Raw genomic sequence first — 16784 nt, forward strand, 5'->3', positions numbered from 1 at the left:
TGATTACTTGCCTTGCACATCTTTTAAAGGCAGGGCTGAAAATAGGCAGGGTCAGACATGCACAGACCTGCATCAATACTTACAGTATCGTTAGATTGTGTGTTGATCAAAAACTGATGGTGGCACAAACACCCCTCCATTTTACTTAGTTAATCATTCAGTAACGATGGTGATTAGTTCTGGGGCGCTTTGGACCCACATATATTTACCATCTCAAAATGTGTCCGGCAAGAAAAATAGTAACTACTAAGTAGGCCAGTTCTTTTAGAACGGTCATTCCAGTCCAGTGTCATTTGACAACAGTTTTACAGAAGGGGGAAACCAGTCTTTGGTAGTTATGTCTTCAGTTACACTGCAGATCATGGCGGTTCACATAGGGGTCAAATCACTGATATGCCTTGTACTGGTGCTCTGGTAATTATACATTAAACCATTTCTATACTATATTAGAATGTGTTATATCAGCAACAATTTCAGCTGGTTCATCTGGGGCTTTAAATCACTGAGATGCCCATTAAATTATATAATCATTTGGGGCATACAAGGTAGGAGGTACCAGCTGACCACCAGTTCCACACTACTAACTAATGACCACGTTTACATGAGCACAGTTTTCCCAATAGTAGCTCATATCCCGCTTAAGGTCTTACTCGTATAAACTGTTTACATGCACCTTTGATATCCTGCTCACGATTAACCCTGTATACATGAATAAGCAGAATCTTCCTCATTTAAATTCATATGGGTTAAATAGAATAGTAACTGAAATCTGGACACCGACTGCATATAAACCATACCATAATATATAAACTCCTGCAGAATTATGCATGTCTTGCAGTAAAATGGCAGAACAAATGTTACATTTGCCTCTGGGACAGAAGAGAACTATACTGAACTAAAATATAAATGCCACATGTAAAGTGTTGGTCCCATGTTTCATGAATAAAAGATCCTAGAAATGTTCCATACACAGTGTATTTTTCATGAATTCAGTGCACAAATTTGTGTACATCCCTGTTAGTGAGCATTTCTCCTTTGCCAAGATAGTCCATCCACATGACAGGGGTGACACTAGTGCACCTTGTGCTTAGGAAAATAAAAGGCCACTAAAATTAGCAGTTTTGAAACAACCTGCCACAGATGTCTCAAGTTTTGATGGAGCGTGCAGTTGGCATGCTGACTGCAGGAATGTCCACCAGCTCTGTTGCCAAAGAACTGAAAATTAACATAAGCCTCCAATTTGGCAGTGGGTCCAACCGACCTCACAACCGCAGACCACGTGTAACCATACCAGCCCAGGACCCCCACATCAGGCTTCTTCACCTACGGGATTGTCTGAGATCAGCTACCCGGACAGCTGATGAAACTGGGTTTGCACAACCAAACCATTTCTGCACAAACTGTTAGAGGCGTCTAAGGGAAGCGCATCTGTGTGCTCGTCCTCCTCACCAGGGTCTTGAACTGACTGCAGTTCAGCGTTGTACCCGATTTCAGTGGGCAAATACTCAACTTCAAAGGCCACTAGCACACTGGAGAAGTGTGCTATTCACACATGAATCCCGGTTTCAACTGTACCGGGCAGATGACAGACAGCGTGTATGGTGTTGTGTGGGCGAGCAGTTTGCAGATGTCAACATTGTGAACAAGAGTGCCCCATGGTGGCGGTGGGGTTATGGTATGGGCAGACATAAACTACAGACAATAAACACAATTGCATTTTATGTTGTCAATTTGAATGACCCATTGTCGTGCCATTCATCTGCCGCAATCCTAACCTTTCAGCATTATAATGCACTGGCCCATGCCGCAAGGATCTGTACACAATTCCTGAAAAATGTCCCAGTTCTTCCATGGCCTGCATACTTACTAGACATGTCACCCATTGAGCATGTTTGGAATGCTCCAATATCCAGCAACTTGCAATGCCATTGAAGAGGAGTGGGACAAGATTCCACATGCCATAATCAACAGCCTGATCAACTCTATGTGAAGAAGAGTTGCATGAGGCAAATGGTGGTTGCACCTGATACTGACTGTTTTTTTGATCCACTCCCCTACCGTTTTTTAAGGTATCTGTGACCAACAGATGAATATCTGTATTCCCAGTCGTGTGAAATCCATAGATGAGGGCCTAATGAATGTATTTCAATTGACTGGTTTCCTTATATGAACAGTAACTCGGTAAAATATTTTGAAAGTGTTGCATGTTGCGTTTATATTTTTGTTCAGTGTATGATGTCTTTCTTTCACCATATCTTGAGAAAATGCCAATGTGTTATCTTCGACACTGTTTTGCTAGCAGTGTTTAAACCACATCAAATATGGTTCCAAAACGTACTGAAGTCTTCTCAGAAACGTGTTTCATAAGCTTTTAATTTTCTTAAACCCGGTCAAATTGATGCCATTTGGAGACTTTGCACAGGACCAACCATTCCCCCCTTGTTTTGTTATTGTGTTCTCCTCGTGTTCCTAAACGAAATCCGCCCACTTCGGCAACAAGCTGAAAATCGTGTTCTGTCCTCTTGAAACGACCGGAGATGCCTCAGAGGCGGAGCAACCATATTTCGATCCCCGGCCTCGGCATACAAAGCGCCACACGACATGCAGGCCGATCTAGGCAACACTCATTAATTAGTTGAGGTCCAACCAATAGGCTTCTTAAATTGTACATACAATGTATATACTAATTTCTATCCAAAGTTAGCATCATCTGTATCAGTTAATTCTATCCAGAACTTGAATTCTAGATGAGGAACCATATTATAAATGGTGTTAATCCATCTGTTTTTCGGGCCTGTCTCAAACATTCCAGGGGAGAATTTAGCTTGAGTATCCAGTGTCACTTCCGACACTGCTTCGAGTGCTTTAGGTACTATTGCCCTTGAGTAGAATCTGTCTCCCATCCATGTCTGACTTGTCTGCAGGTTTCACAGGGTTGACACTGCCCGAGGAGTCGCTGTGTCACCAAAATCAAACACACAGGTATTTGTGGGTCTCCGGGTCCCTTCTTTAGTCGGGAAAGCAGCGTTTGGTTACAACAGTACTTTAATGGCGTTAACTAGATGAATGCATTCATCCTATCCATGTAAGACATTAGTCTGGCGATCACAACTGTATTTAGTCTTCTCGGGCAACAAGTTATGACAGAAGAGACGCTGCATGTATAACTATAGTTGACAAACAAATGGCCACACCAAATGTTGGAAATGATAATATGCCCTACCAAATGTCGGAAATTATAAGCATAAATGTGTAAATTATGGGTGAAACTAGCCAGTAGGCTTTACAGTTCAATACAGAGTATCAGCTAAATAAATTGTTATAGTGGCTCGAACTGCACAGGTAGCCTAGTTTTTTAAGTGATTTGTTTGACAATCCAACGGAAACATATTCACACAACACCATGATATGCAAAACAGAGCCCTGGCAGGCCTTTTCACGGGCTAAGATGTTTTACATGCCACAGTACCAATTCCGCGTTCAAATACTAGTCGGAACTAGAAAACTGTTCGCTAACTGGTTGTATTTTTACAAGTGCCGATGTCAACCGTTCAGCAAGTCGTTACATTTCCGAGTTTCATAGTGGCAACTAGTACGGGAAAGCGGAATAAGATTAGCATATCCAAGACCGTACGAGGAAGTATGACGTTTTCCCCCTACGGTTTACGGTCTTCACGTTTGTGTACATTCACTTCAGTCATTTCAACTCGAAGCTAAATGCTAGGCTAACTGTGCTCGATAGAAGGCGAATGGTGGTTTGGCGCAGGTAGAACATTCGTGCCCACTGAGCTTGTATTTTAAACCGCAGTTAGTCCTGGCCCGACCGTACGAGGAAGTTTCCATTCTCTCGTATCTGTCTGTGATGTACGGATGGGTCGTTGACGGACTATCGTCGCTCTTCGAGCCTATAACCGGGCAAAATCATTCCGGTTGGCCTGGTTTGAACGTTGGCGGGGAAAGAGACTCGCAACGGCAGGATAGCAACGCCAGGCCAACCAAAAGGAACTACCAGAGGTCGGTGACTGGCACATGTACTGTCTTCGGTGCTAGTGTGCTCTGTGTAGCTGTTTATGTAACGCGTTAGTAAGCTGGCTGGCAAACGCTAGCCAGTCAACTAGCTAACAGCTAGTTTAACATTTAAACACTTGTCACCCAAGCTCGCTAACCTAGCTAGCTAATTATTAGCAACAATTGTCATTCATTCCAGTTGGTGTTAGCTGCTTCAAAAATAAATAAGGCGAGCTAACTCTTTCCTCGCGCCACTTACCAGACATTAGCTAAATATTTCCTAACGTACCAAATGATAAGATACTGTAGAAAAACGAACTGTAGCTAACAAATGTAACTTCTACCTGGCTAGTTACGTGTTTACATTTTGTTACAGCGTTCATGTTTCAGAAAATGTTAGCCAGACTGAACCAGTGGCGATCAAGAGACGGAGAAAAGGTATGGTAACCTATTACCAATAACTTTTAGGCATTGTTCTTATAATTCATGTGTGTTGTACTCTCTCATATTGTCATAGACATCATTAGTTTTGTGAAGAAGACTGTAGCAGGGGTGGCTGGGCTGCTGAGACTGAGGAACCCACTGTCTCCTGCCAGTGAGAGAAACGGAAGGTACACAGCAAGCCAGGTATGAATGTGTACCAGTGGTGCGTTCTAGTACCGTACACAACACACTCATAAACCACTGCTCTGACTGAAAGACTCATACCAGTACATAAACTTTAAAATGTTTGTGCAATAGCTGCACAATATTCACATCTGACTATGTCCTAAATCACTCCTATTATGTAGGGCCCCGTGGGCCTGATGGGAATAGATGAACTCCACACCTCATGGATGAGCAGCTCTGATTGGAAAATGGGTGAGTAACGAGGGCTCTGATTGTTTGACTGATAAGGAAGGACGACAGCTGTGTTATACATTACAACATCATGGTATATAATATGTGTAACAGCAGAGGGGACAGGTCAAGTGGTTGCTTCAACTTGTTTATCCCTCTTTCCTTGTCTCCAGAGAAACCAACGGTAGGAGGACAGGGGGAGAGAGGGGGGCTGGGCCTCCTCCAGGGAGCCTCTCCCCCTCTGAGGAAACACACGTAGGTATCTTCTGTCTACTGCATACTTTCAGTTCTGGGGCTTTAACACAAAGGTTCTACATATGTGGGATGTTCCTCCTGTAAGCGTTGTTCTCGGTCTTGTTTTCAGTGGCTTAGTGCTGGGTCCAGGGAACCCAGACAGAGGGAGAGATGGAGACAAGCCCCAGAGATGCTCCCTCCAGCTCCTTCCCAGTCGGCCTACCCAGGGGGTGGGGGTTGGGACAAGACCCCCCAGCTCAGACCTGCCCACCCCAAACCGCTCTCACAGACAGTGCTTGGCAGTGGAGGAGGTGAGTTTGAAATTAAAATCAACCCTGTGATTGATCCTGGTTTTTATTAAATGCCACGCCAGGTATGTCAGTAGTTGTCAGGTTTGTTCCGTTTCCAGGCTCTGAAGGAGAGTGATAAGGAACACTACAGACGGCTACTGGAGATGGTGTCCGATAAATACAGCAAGAGCCAACCGCTGCCCTTCACCCGCACCAAACCCCAGGGGTGAGTGGTGATGGAGAGTGTGAGATTATAGTTTTCATTCCAGTGGTTCCGTTAGCTAGTTTTTACAAACCTCTGTTTTCTTTGCTTCCTCACAGGGAAACATTTACACAAGATGGACATAGAATGGCCATTTTGGGAAGAACCTATGAGTCTGTGACCCCAAAGACAGGACCCTTCAGAGGTAGACTACTATCACAGCCTCTCTCACCCCTCTTCTCATGTATTGGAAGCTGTTGTCCTAGGCTAATGTTTTCTCCTTCTATCTGCAGCCAACCCCAGTGTGTATATGTGGAGAGATACATCCTCAGCCAAACAAACCAGAGACATGAGAGGAGAGTTGTGGCTCAGTAAGCCTCTCAGCGCAGCTTTGGATACACAACTTGCCAGCAATGCAACGGTAGGACACACACTTATAAACTGTAGTAATGGTGCTAGGAAGAGTCATAAGGCTTCTATGAAGCATCATAAGGTTGTTAAAAAGTCTCTCTCCCTCCAGCAGAAGCAGCCAGAGCTGGATCTCTCTGCAGAGGTGGCAGCAAGACTCAACCTGGTTGACAGAGAGACACCAACACACACTGACACACTCAACAGCACTGAGGAGCTCCCCAGGTTCAGCAAGGTGAGTTATTTTTCCCTTTAATGGTATGTCTGTAGTGTGTTGACATATGAGTGTAGGTATTCTATGGGTCTGTTTTCATTCTTTTTATTTCAAACTGTGTGTGTGTTTAGGAGATGGCTGTGGAGGTGAGTCGTGCCCTGTCTCAGAGGGATCCTAACCTGGTCCTGAGCTCAGCCTTCAAGCTATGCATCACTCAGAGAGACCTGGCTTCCCTACAGGAAGGGAGCTGGCTCAATGATGAGGTGTGTATGGTTGTTGGTGTGAGGTTGTGTGCCTGCATGTGAGAGAAAGAGAAGGATAGATGTGTGTGTGTCTAACAAAGTAACTCTCCCTCTGTGTCTCAGGTGATTAACTTCTACCTGTCCCTAGTGATGACTCGTAGCAGTAGTGCAGGGCAAGGGCTGAAGGTCTACTCCTTCAGTACATTCTTCTTCCCCAAACTACATGGAGGGGGGCACGCCGCCGTGAAGCGATGGACCAAAGCTGTGGACCTCTTCCAGTATGACATCATCCTGGTTCCGCTGCACCTGGGAGTCCACTGGTCACTGGCTGTAAATCTCCCCAGATTGACGGGGCTTCATTCACTTTAGAATAGTGGTCACCAACCGGTCATCACAGCCGACCTGTCAATCACCAAACATTTCTGCACTTGATTCGGCAGCCCTAGTGCTGAGAAGGCTGTGTTCACATTTTGAACCATTTAATGTGTTTGAAGGTAGATCTCCGCTTACTGGGCAGGCCCATAGAGCAAATCAAGTGCACCGCTATAGGCAATGTTGCCTCTGAGCTGCACGCTGAAATATCAGCCTGCGCAGAGAAGCACGAGATTGAACTTCACTCAACTTTCTAGAGTTTATACTATCAACGTTTCCCTTTACTGTGGGAATTGTGATTGAATCAATGCAATACTAGCCACTTTCAATGCAACATACTGAAATAAAACGAACTATGCAAGTGATTTTGTTGTAGGCAGAACGCGTAGTAGGATTCTATTGCATTGACACGCACGACTCCGCCCATACGCTACACAGACTGGTGCGGCATAACCAATCAGCAATGCAGCAGGCCTATTTGCAAATAGACCATTGCCATATATGGATCTGTGCCATTCACTTTGAACTGGACTGTGTTTACAGCATGAGAGGTCGTGAGTAGATCCGCTTGTTTTGAAGCAAACGTTTGAAATGTCTGAAGAACATTGGCAGAGCAATTCAAGCATAGCCAATGTGCAGTGATGTTGGGCCTATAGCGTACTTTAGCACAACCCTCATTGCTACATAATTGTTTTAGTTGGTTAATGTTGCATAGGCTAACATTTTTTTAAGTTATGTTAAAAATAAAACAAATCTGAGCGGTAGATCTTGTCTTGCATTTTGACTCAAAGTGATCGTGATTCAAAAAAGGTTGGTGACCACTGCTTTAGAAAGTCCACTGGTCCTTCTCTGTGGTCATTTGTAGATACCTGTGGACTTTGTTCATTTCTTTCTCTAGGTGATAAACCTTAACTCCAGGACTGTGAGGTCCTATGACTCTATGGGACAGAGACATGATGACATCTGCAGCCTCTTACTGTGAGTCCTCAGTCCCCTTCTAGTAATCATTTGGTTTGACAAAAGTACCTGTAATCTGATGACCATTATTTTTTTGTCATTTCATTCTGTAATCCTGTTACATGTATTTGGTTCATCCAACCCTGTCCAGGCTGTACCTGAGAGAGGAGCACAAGGCCAGGAAGGACCAAGATCTGGACGCGTGCAAGTGGACAGTGGGCAGCTTGAGGGCCAGCGTAAATTACCCAGACAGAAATGCATATCTAATCATCTTTGTTGTTCTTATTTTGTCTTGAATATACAGTGTGTCTAGGGCTGTCAGAAATAGCATCCGTTCTCTAGTGATTTGCTTTTCACCAGGATCCCGTGTGTGTGTGTGTGTGTGTGTGTGTGTGTGTGTAGGAGATCCCTCAGCAGAAGAATGGCAGTGACTGTGGAGTGTTTGCCTGTAAATATGCTGACTACATCGCCCAGGGGTGGCCTCTCACCTTCCGACAGGTACATAGCCTACGACAGCCTATCATACGACAGCCTATCATACTCACTCGGTGTACACTCGTACAATCTCTTTTTCACTCACACACTGTCTCTCACTCTCCTTAGTGTCACATGCCGCTATTCAGGAAACTGATGATCTGGGAGATTCTCAACCAGAGGCTTCTGGAGGACTACACAACTACATAAAAATAAATTACAGCTGCAAAACAACCATTACAACAGAAATGATAACAAACAACGACAACAGGCATGACTACTACACAGCCTCCAAACTACAACAGGAAGGACAACTACAGCGAACAGCTAAGCACAAAAGCAATAAATCAAAAATAAAGGACATAAAGGACCAAAGCTATGAACCACAGTATGACCTCTTACCCTCTGTCAGTGGGTAGAAGTGCAGTCCTTGTAGTGAAGATAGGGTGGGTGTTCTCCGAAGCATAGAGGTTACAAAGGAATGGTTTGGAATTGATTGTGTGTTCAGATACATCCTGAAGTGCCTTGGACTCCAGAGAGTGTCTCTGTCATACTTCTAGAAAACACTAAATGGGGAATCAGTTAGACACTTGAAAATCCCTGCTGTCATTGATGCAAACTTAAATTTAAAACAAGCTTTCTGTGTGAAACCAGAGTGTTTGTTAATGTTGTGTGTGTATATTTATATATGTCTATATTAGGTACTTTATTTTTATGACTAGTAGAAAGTGGAGTGACAACTGAGGCATATGAGTGTTATTGAATGTCTTAATTTATGGTTGAATCATCATCGAAGGCAGACAGAAGAGTGCTGCATGTGTGTGTACTATATTTATGTAAATAGATTTTTTTTTTGACTGAAAAGTTTGTGTGCGTAGCTGCTTTAATTTTGTCTGGACTGGAAGAGAGACCGGTGTGTGAGGTGCGCCATCTCTGGCAGAGCAGGACCCCATCTTAATCCCTCACCACCACTAACAGATATGGACAAATAATTTAAATCCTAAATGTGTAACAATAGTTTATTTATTTGATGCGGAAGGCTTTTCTTTTATGGCATGTATATAATTTAATCCAGCAGTAACAGCATCTGTGTAGACGTTTTTGTCATACATTTTATAACAGTTCTATTGGATTGTATGTGTTTTCGTTTAAAGGCATGTAGAGAATAATTTCTAATGAGTCTGTACTGCTTTAGCTTGGGTCTGCCTCTGAAATTGCTCCCTATGACTCAAAGTGGTGCACTATATAGGGTTCCATTTCCACTAGGCCCTTGGCCTATAAAGCTGTATGTGCTTTAGCTTACACTCCTGTGCTGTTCAGTGTGATGGTAACCCTGTAGCTAACATGTCTGGGACGGCAAAGGAAGCTGAGTTGGCTAAAGCGCGTACAGATCTGGGACCAGGCTAGTACTGCTTATGCACGGGTCATTACACTGCGTATTACATTGCGTGTATTTCTGCTGCAATTATTCATGTGTGTGCATAGAGCTGTGCTGACAACCTCAGTCATATTTTTGTATGTAATAAAGGTCAGAAGGAAAGAAATGGATCAGCTTGTGTTATTGACTAATCAATGTCAAATGTAAATGAGTGTGAATGGCATGTAATGTTTTGGTGTGTGTGTGTGTGTGTATATATATATATGCTTTATTTATGGAGGATGTATACAAGAGCTATGTTTTATTATACTCCAAGCCTAAAGGCGGCAGTATTGTGACTGGGCGTCTAGTCAACCATCTTTTTTTTTTGTAGGAAGGAGAAGCCCAGCGCATGCGTGACTGCACAAAAACGGACCATCGAAACACATTGACTTCTACGCTATATTACTTTCAAGAGTTATCCTACCTAAAGTAGTTTGAAATGTAATGTATTTGCCTTAATCTATGTTTGATATACCTTATAAAAGGCCGTATTTGTATGATCGCTAGTGCAAATTCGTTGTTCTTCTGTGGTACTGTAGATTGTTGGCAATATTTCGCATGTAGCTGGCGGGAAGTGAAAATGTTATCATATATCTCCCTTTACGATATTTCCATCAATTAGCCACGGGAAGGTGTTTTTTTTTAACCAGGGCGTTCTGCACTTAATGTTTTTGAAAATCACAGTCGATTAATGTGAGGAAAGTACTTACACCGGGGCTTTTTCTGGATGGTAGCGTCCCACTGGAAGGATCCGCTGTGAGTCTGCGTTGTTTCTCAAACCATACATACATTTTATCTGCTCCCCCACAGGATAATTGTATGTTTAACAATTGCAATGTGAGTTTTATTAATAGGTTACCAGTCTTCGATTAACAACGATCAGCTCCTTTTTTGACCCCTTTGAAGCGCTCTGACATTTCCACCACAATGTCTCAGTCAGAGACGTGTTGCATTTGTGGGGTGACGTTTGTGAGGGGGCCCAAGGGTTACAACAGGAGGAAAGTCACCACGCTGACCAGCCCCAAGACCTTCCAGCAAGTCTTTGACATCACTCCTGATGACTCATCCTTCGTCTGCTGGGTCTGTCTTGGTGTGCTCAGAAGGAAAACCAAGCAGGATGGGAAGCTTTGGACTTGGTCAGATTTGCCAACAAAAGTTGGCAGACCTCGAAAGCCCCGTGCCGAAATATCAAGCTCATCCACAACTTTACCCAATCAAACTCCAATTATAACCAACCCATCCTCTTTATCCATAGAAGAGTGCATTGCTTCTAAAAAAAACAAACGAAGGACAGTTCGTCAGTGGGACGGGGAAAAATGGACCACCTTGACTTCTTGTTCCCCAGAATCCCATTCAACAACCATCAGACGACCTCCAACGCACATAGCCCCAACCACACACTCTTCAACACCATCAAAACAAGTAAATTCCTCAGCATTATCAAGTCAAACTTCAAATCAGATCAGTTCCCTGTTCTCCTTTGGAGAGCGGACAACAAAAAGACATCCGAAGGCTCCCCAATCTACAACACACTCCACACTCCTGTCTCCGGTCCCCGTTGACGAAGGTATAAGGCCCAAGAAGAAGAAGCTCCCTTTCTCCAAGACTAAGCAGAGCTATGGGTTTGGACCTCATGCCAAGGCCCTGTATTACATGAACAGCCACCAGCACCTGAAGGCCTTCAGGTCCTTGATGAAGACCAAAGCTAGAGAAGCCATGACCCTTTTCCTCGCCGAGGTCATCGCCCAGGAGGTAATTGTTGTCTTAACATAATTAATTTAAATAATGTATTTGTTTATAGGCTACCTGCAGTTTATGGCTCATCAGGTGTGAGTGTGTCGTTGTTGACGATAGATGTGTTTGGCAAAGAAATGTAAGTGTCCATCTGTCTGTTTTACCAGAGTAAGGTATTGTTGAAGGACCAACGTGGGCCGTTGCGTCAGCCGCTGACTGAGGCGAGTGTGAGTGGGTTTTCCTGGGACACGGTTCTAGCGTGGGGGGAAGAAAAGGCCCCTATGACCCTGGCCTGTCTTAGAGCAATGTTCCCCAAACCCAACACCATCAGGACACGGGTTATGATGGGAGCAAGGAAAACGAAACGGTGAGATGATCAAAGTATTTATGATCAAAGTATTCCAGATGATCAAAGTATTTATGATCAAAGTATTCCAGATGATCAGAGTATTTGTATTGTATGGGGGTCACAACAATTAACTGGCTTTTATTAAAATATTTACATTTAAAATTCTGTTTTGTACTTGAACTCAACCCTGGAAAATGGAGGGAAAAACAGATTCCACAGGGCTGAATTATGTGACTGCTGTTGCTCTCTGTGTGCATGAAAGGTTATAACATGTTCTCCGTTGATATCTTTTGAAGCCCGAGGACAGAAGAGGAGGCAGGTGATGTCGTCAGCCAGAGGGCGGGGCTTATCTTGGCCATCGTCCTCTACACCTCCATGCAGAAGTGCAACTTCATCCAGGCCTCTCTGGGGGTCGAGTTCTGGAAACAGGGCTGTCCTCTCAGCGTGTTCAAAGCCCTCAGTGCCCTGGGGGTGTGTCCCAGTGCTGCCTCCACCAGGAGACACGCAGAGAGGCTGATAACCGGCTTTGATCCACCTCAGCAGGACCGGACAGAGGGGGTGGAGGAGGAGCCTGGGGTAAGTTTTACTCCTTCAGGAGAAAAAGTGTTATGTTTGTTTACTTATGTATGTATTAAATGAGCTTTGAAAATAATTCCCCCTTGATTTGTTCTGGTGTGGTTCTAATTCATGTGCGGTCCGTGCAGGACTCCTTTTGTAGATCTGAGGATGAGAGTCAGACTCTGAGTTGTTCTGAAGAGTATCCCAGTTCCTCCCCAACCCACTCTCTGAACTGGTTCTCGGACCAATCCCACTCCAGAGACGGGTAAGAACTATTTCCTGGAGGGAGGGGCTTCTAGTAGTGTAGTTTCTAAAAATTAGCAGCCCGTAGCTACACTTTTGGTAACCACAAAGTCTGTCCATAAAACTACCTCGCACAGAAAGGTGGGATTAACTGGAGCTAATTATGTGATTCTCATCTATTTATCTATGTGCCCTCAGGTCCTCGTCCGATCGGAGTTCCAGACCTGACTCCAGATCTCGCTCCAGGTGAGAGTCTGTGTTTTTTTTATGTGTTTGTGTTATGATGATGATCCCTATCTCCTTGTGCTCCCTGACCTTTGCCCTCTTGTGTCCACTGCAGGAGAGACGACTACCAAAGCCCTACTCAGAGGCCTGACTCCCGGGAGTACCAGAATCTGATCAAAGAACATGGTTACCACAAAGTCCAGAAGTAAGTTATAGAGAGGTGATCCTCTACGGAGCTGTAGCAATCAAACTGAATTTTGGTTGAGGACCTGTGTATATAGGTTCACTTCAACCATTTGCTCTTATCTCAAGGCACAAACCTACTAGTATCTTCCTGTCCCTCTCATGCCTTCACAGACCTACATTGAGTCGATGGACGAAGAACAGTGAGGACAACAGGGAGGCAAAGGAAAAACCTGTTCAAAATCTCAAGAGAAGGAAGATGACGATAAGGAAACCTGCTCAATCGCCTCCAGTAGTAAACGCAACTGGCGCGCACCGGTCAGACACAGAGACTTCTCATATAAGTACGGTAAACATGGAAGTCATTGAAACGTCTCAAGTAGACAACACACACATGGAAGTCGTCGAAACGTCTCAAGTAGACAACACACACATGGAACCCGTTCAACTCAGCGACAAGAAACCTGCTCATATAAGTGAGACAAATGTACAACTTGCTCAAATGTCGGAAATGAGCGAGACAAACATGGAACAAATTAAAATGCCCAAAAGAGGCAGGCCAAGGAAGGAACTTGCTCAAATGTCGGAAATGAGCGAGACAAACATGGAACAAATGAAGATTCCTAAAAGAGGCAGGCCAAGGAAAGAACTTGCTCAAATGTCTGTAATGAGCGAGACAAACATGGAACAAATTATAATGCCCAAAAGAGGCAGGCCAAGGAAGGAACTTGCTCAAGTAAGTAAAACAAACATAGAACACACTCAAACTCCACAAATAACCGACACATACTTGGAACCTGTTCACAAGCTCAGAAATCCAAGGAAGAAACCTGTCCAAACGCCCCAGGTAACTGACACACAAATCAAACCCATTCAAGTAACCAATACAGATATTAAACTTGCTGAGACAAACAAAGAATCTGTTGTACAGGCCAAGAATGGGAGGCCAAAGAAGGGATTTGTTCAAATTCCACATTTAACCGACACTTGCATGGAACCCATTCCGGTAAGCGAGGTAAATACGGACACCACTTTAATGCCCAGTAACATGAAGAGACCCAGACGAGTTCCCCAAGTATCCGGCACAAACCAGGAATTAACTCAAATGCCCAAAATGAACAAGGAATCCTGCAAAATGCTTCAGAAAATGGACACACGCATTGTACCTGCTGTAACATCTAAAAGAGGGCGGACCAGGAAGGGACCAATTGAAATGTCTCAAGAAACCGACTTAGACACAGAAGCCGGTCTAATGCCTCAAGCTGGTGAAATTAATCAGCAACGTGTCGAAGGACGGGAAAAAAATAAAGAACCCGCTGAACCCCAAAAACTCACTGGAAAGGCTAAAGTAAATCAGAGCAATAAAGCACCTGCAAAGACACCTGAAGAACTAGATCAAATGGAATTAATTTCAAAGCGCAAAAGAGGCAGGCCAAGGAAAGAACTTGCTCAAGTGATCAACACAAGCAAGGAAACCCCTTCAATGCATAAAATAAGCAAAACAGGCAAAGAACCTGCTCTTACCCGGGAGATAAAAATTATTGTCAATAGGATGGAAAGCTGTAGTGCTGCTGAAATGCCCCAAATATGTGAGATGAACAATGAACCTGTTCAAGTAAGTGCGGAAAACTTTGAACCTGTTCAAAGACTGAGTGGGAAGTCAATGGAGGGACTCGTTCAAATGCCCCAAGTAAGCTGCACGGACATGGAATCTGGTAAGTTAGGCAGGACCATCATGGAAACCACTTCAACGGCAGAGAGGACTGACAAAGAATCCGTTCAAAGGCCTCAAGCAAACGAAACAAAAGCAGAACTTGCTCAAACGTCTCAGATAATGGAAACGATAAAGGAACACATTCAAATAACCAACACAGACAAGGAAACCGCTTCCGTGCCCAAAAGAAGCTGCACAGACATGGAACTTGCTAAAAGGTACAAAATGAGTGACTTTCAGACCCAGGTAATAAGAATAGTTGACACTAGGATGAGGGCAAACAAAGAATCTGTTTCAATTCCTCAAGTACACGACCCAAACCAGGACCCTGAACCTGCTGCAACACCTGAAATAAGCGACACAAACAAACAATCCACACGAGTGATCAGAATAGTTGTTAACAGGAGGATACCGGCAGACATATGTAGTCACACCCGGAAAAGCCTGGAGTGCCTGGCTGAGGTAGCAGCCAAATGTGCTCCATTAGATGTTAAATCTGCCGAAGAAGATGGATAGGTTGGTAAGACGCATGTTACTTATCATTATAACAAACTTCACAACATGACGTCTCAGGAAAGAAAATACAAATTGTGGAAGGGTATAACCCTAACCTGAGGGGTGGGGAATAGTCTGCCTCGTCTTCTTCTGTATTCGTTTTACTGTAATTGTACATACCAGGCCTTTGTTTTAGCAATTGTCTTCTCCACCTTGTTCATTTAATATGTACATAATCCCAGAAACCTTCGTGTTTTTGTCAGTGTCCACTGTGGATTTAGTGTTAATCTTATCCCATTTTGTATTTAGTTGCTCGGATTGTACTTCTGTGGTTGTTGACAATGTAATAAAAATATGTATTTTGTACAAAGGGAATTACTGTAGTCTTAGTATCCATGCTCATTTCAGGGTATTTGTTTTCATTACAAATGTCATTTGACTAAAAGCAGAGACTGTAAACCGAAACAGATTTGCCCACCAATCTTTAAGATAGAAAATAAATTGTTATAAAACAACCACAGCGTTTATCTTGACTCAAGGCTTTTCCTTTCATACAGTTTTTGATGTATACATTCATGCAATAATATCCTGTGGTAATACTTGTGATCATTTTGTGTATATTACTGTTGTCTCGTGTAAAAATGAAGCTCACAGAATAAACAGTACAATTGTATACATGGATACCAATGCTTCATAATAAAACATATTTGAAACTAGAAAAACAACCACAGTGAGATTCAAGCCTCAGGCATAAACGACATTAAAACCAGTGGCCTGGTCCGTATCCCTGGAGCTAGTCCACGGCACCATCAAGGGTAGGGGCAACTTTGTTTTTTTTCACATATTTAAAGCTGTTCAATCAGTTATTAATTTCAAATTTTGTTAGGTTAGAAAGTGATAAGTGAAGTGTATATTGGGTAAGGTTGGAAAACAACAGTTGAAATCCAGAAGATAAATGTTGACCTTTTGGTTGCACACATCCAGATGATGCTTCGTACCATTTTGGGCAATGACGCTGTAGGTGTGATCTAGGTGTAAAAGCCTTTCCTAATATTTGACTCAGACCCTCGATCACACCTACAGCAGCATCAATCAATCCAATGTATTTATAAAGCCCTTTTTACGTCGGCCAATGTCACAAAACCCAGACTAAAACACCAAACAGCAAGCACCGTGGCTAGCAAAAACTCACTAGAAAGGCAGGAACTTAGGAAAAAACCTAGAGAGGAACCAGGCTCTGAGTGGTGGCCAGTCCTCTTCTGGCTGTGCCGGGTAGAGATTATAACAGTACGTGGCCAAGGTGTTCAAACGTTCATATATGACCAGTAGGGTCAAATAATAATAATTACAGTGGTTGTAGAGGGTACAACTGGTCAGCACCTCGGGAGTAAATGTCAGTTGGCTTTTCATAGCCGATAATTCAGAGTTTGAGACAGCAGGTGAGGTAGAGAGAGAGAGTGTCAAAAACAGCAGGTCCGGAACAAGGTAGCACATCCGGTGAACAGGTCAGGGTTTCATAGCCACAGGCAGAACAGTTGAAACTGGAGCAGCAGCACGACTAGGTGGACTGGGGACAGCAAGGAGTCATCAGGCCAGGTAGTCCAAGGGCTCAGATCCTCAGA

General features: G+C 43.7%; 2 protein-coding genes across 7 annotated transcripts; both read left to right on the forward strand.

The window, feature by feature from the left end:
• Nucleotides 1-2572: 2572 nt before the first annotated feature.
• On the forward strand, nt 2573-9789 carry LOC118375672 (sentrin-specific protease 2-like). Of its 5 annotated transcripts, none has more exons than XM_052499343.1 (16): nt 2573-2982; nt 4385-4446; nt 4526-4635; nt 4800-4869; nt 5022-5103; nt 5213-5393; nt 5492-5598; nt 5694-5779; nt 5868-5995; nt 6095-6217; nt 6328-6459; nt 6562-6768; nt 7709-7788; nt 7919-8003; nt 8170-8265; nt 8371-9789. In XM_052499343.1, the coding sequence occupies exons 1-16, from the start codon at nt 2906-2908 to the stop codon at nt 8449-8451; spliced, it is 1707 nt and encodes a 568-aa protein (XP_052355303.1). In that variant the 5' UTR covers nt 2573-2905; the 3' UTR covers nt 8452-9789. The 5 variants fall into 5 exon arrangements, with proteins under 5 accessions (XP_052355303.1, XP_035618152.2, XP_052355302.1 ...); XM_035762259.2 differs by lacking the exon at nt 2573-2982 and adding an exon at nt 3456-4014; XM_052499342.1 differs by lacking the exon at nt 2573-2982 and adding an exon at nt 3456-4014 and having other exon boundaries at nt 5252-5393.
• A 240-nt stretch (nt 9790-10029) lies between these two features.
• LOC118375675 (uncharacterized) lies at nt 10030-15835 on the forward strand. Of its 2 annotated transcripts, XM_035762264.1 has the most exons (8): nt 10030-10417; nt 10568-11413; nt 11563-11762; nt 12041-12320; nt 12449-12567; nt 12744-12791; nt 12886-12975; nt 13128-15835. In XM_035762264.1, the coding sequence occupies exons 2-8, from the start codon at nt 10589-10591 to the stop codon at nt 15181-15183; spliced, it is 3618 nt and encodes a 1205-aa protein (XP_035618157.1). In that variant the 5' UTR covers nt 10030-10417; nt 10568-10588; the 3' UTR covers nt 15184-15835. The 2 variants fall into 2 exon arrangements, with proteins under 2 accessions (XP_035618157.1, XP_052355307.1); XM_052499347.1 differs by having other exon boundaries at nt 10030-11413.
• Nucleotides 15836-16784: the final 949 nt, after the last annotated feature.

This window comes from Oncorhynchus keta, chromosome 37 (assembly GCF_023373465.1).
Source record: "Oncorhynchus keta strain PuntledgeMale-10-30-2019 chromosome 37, Oket_V2, whole genome shotgun sequence".
Lineage (NCBI taxonomy): Eukaryota > Metazoa > Chordata > Actinopteri > Salmoniformes > Salmonidae > Oncorhynchus > Oncorhynchus keta.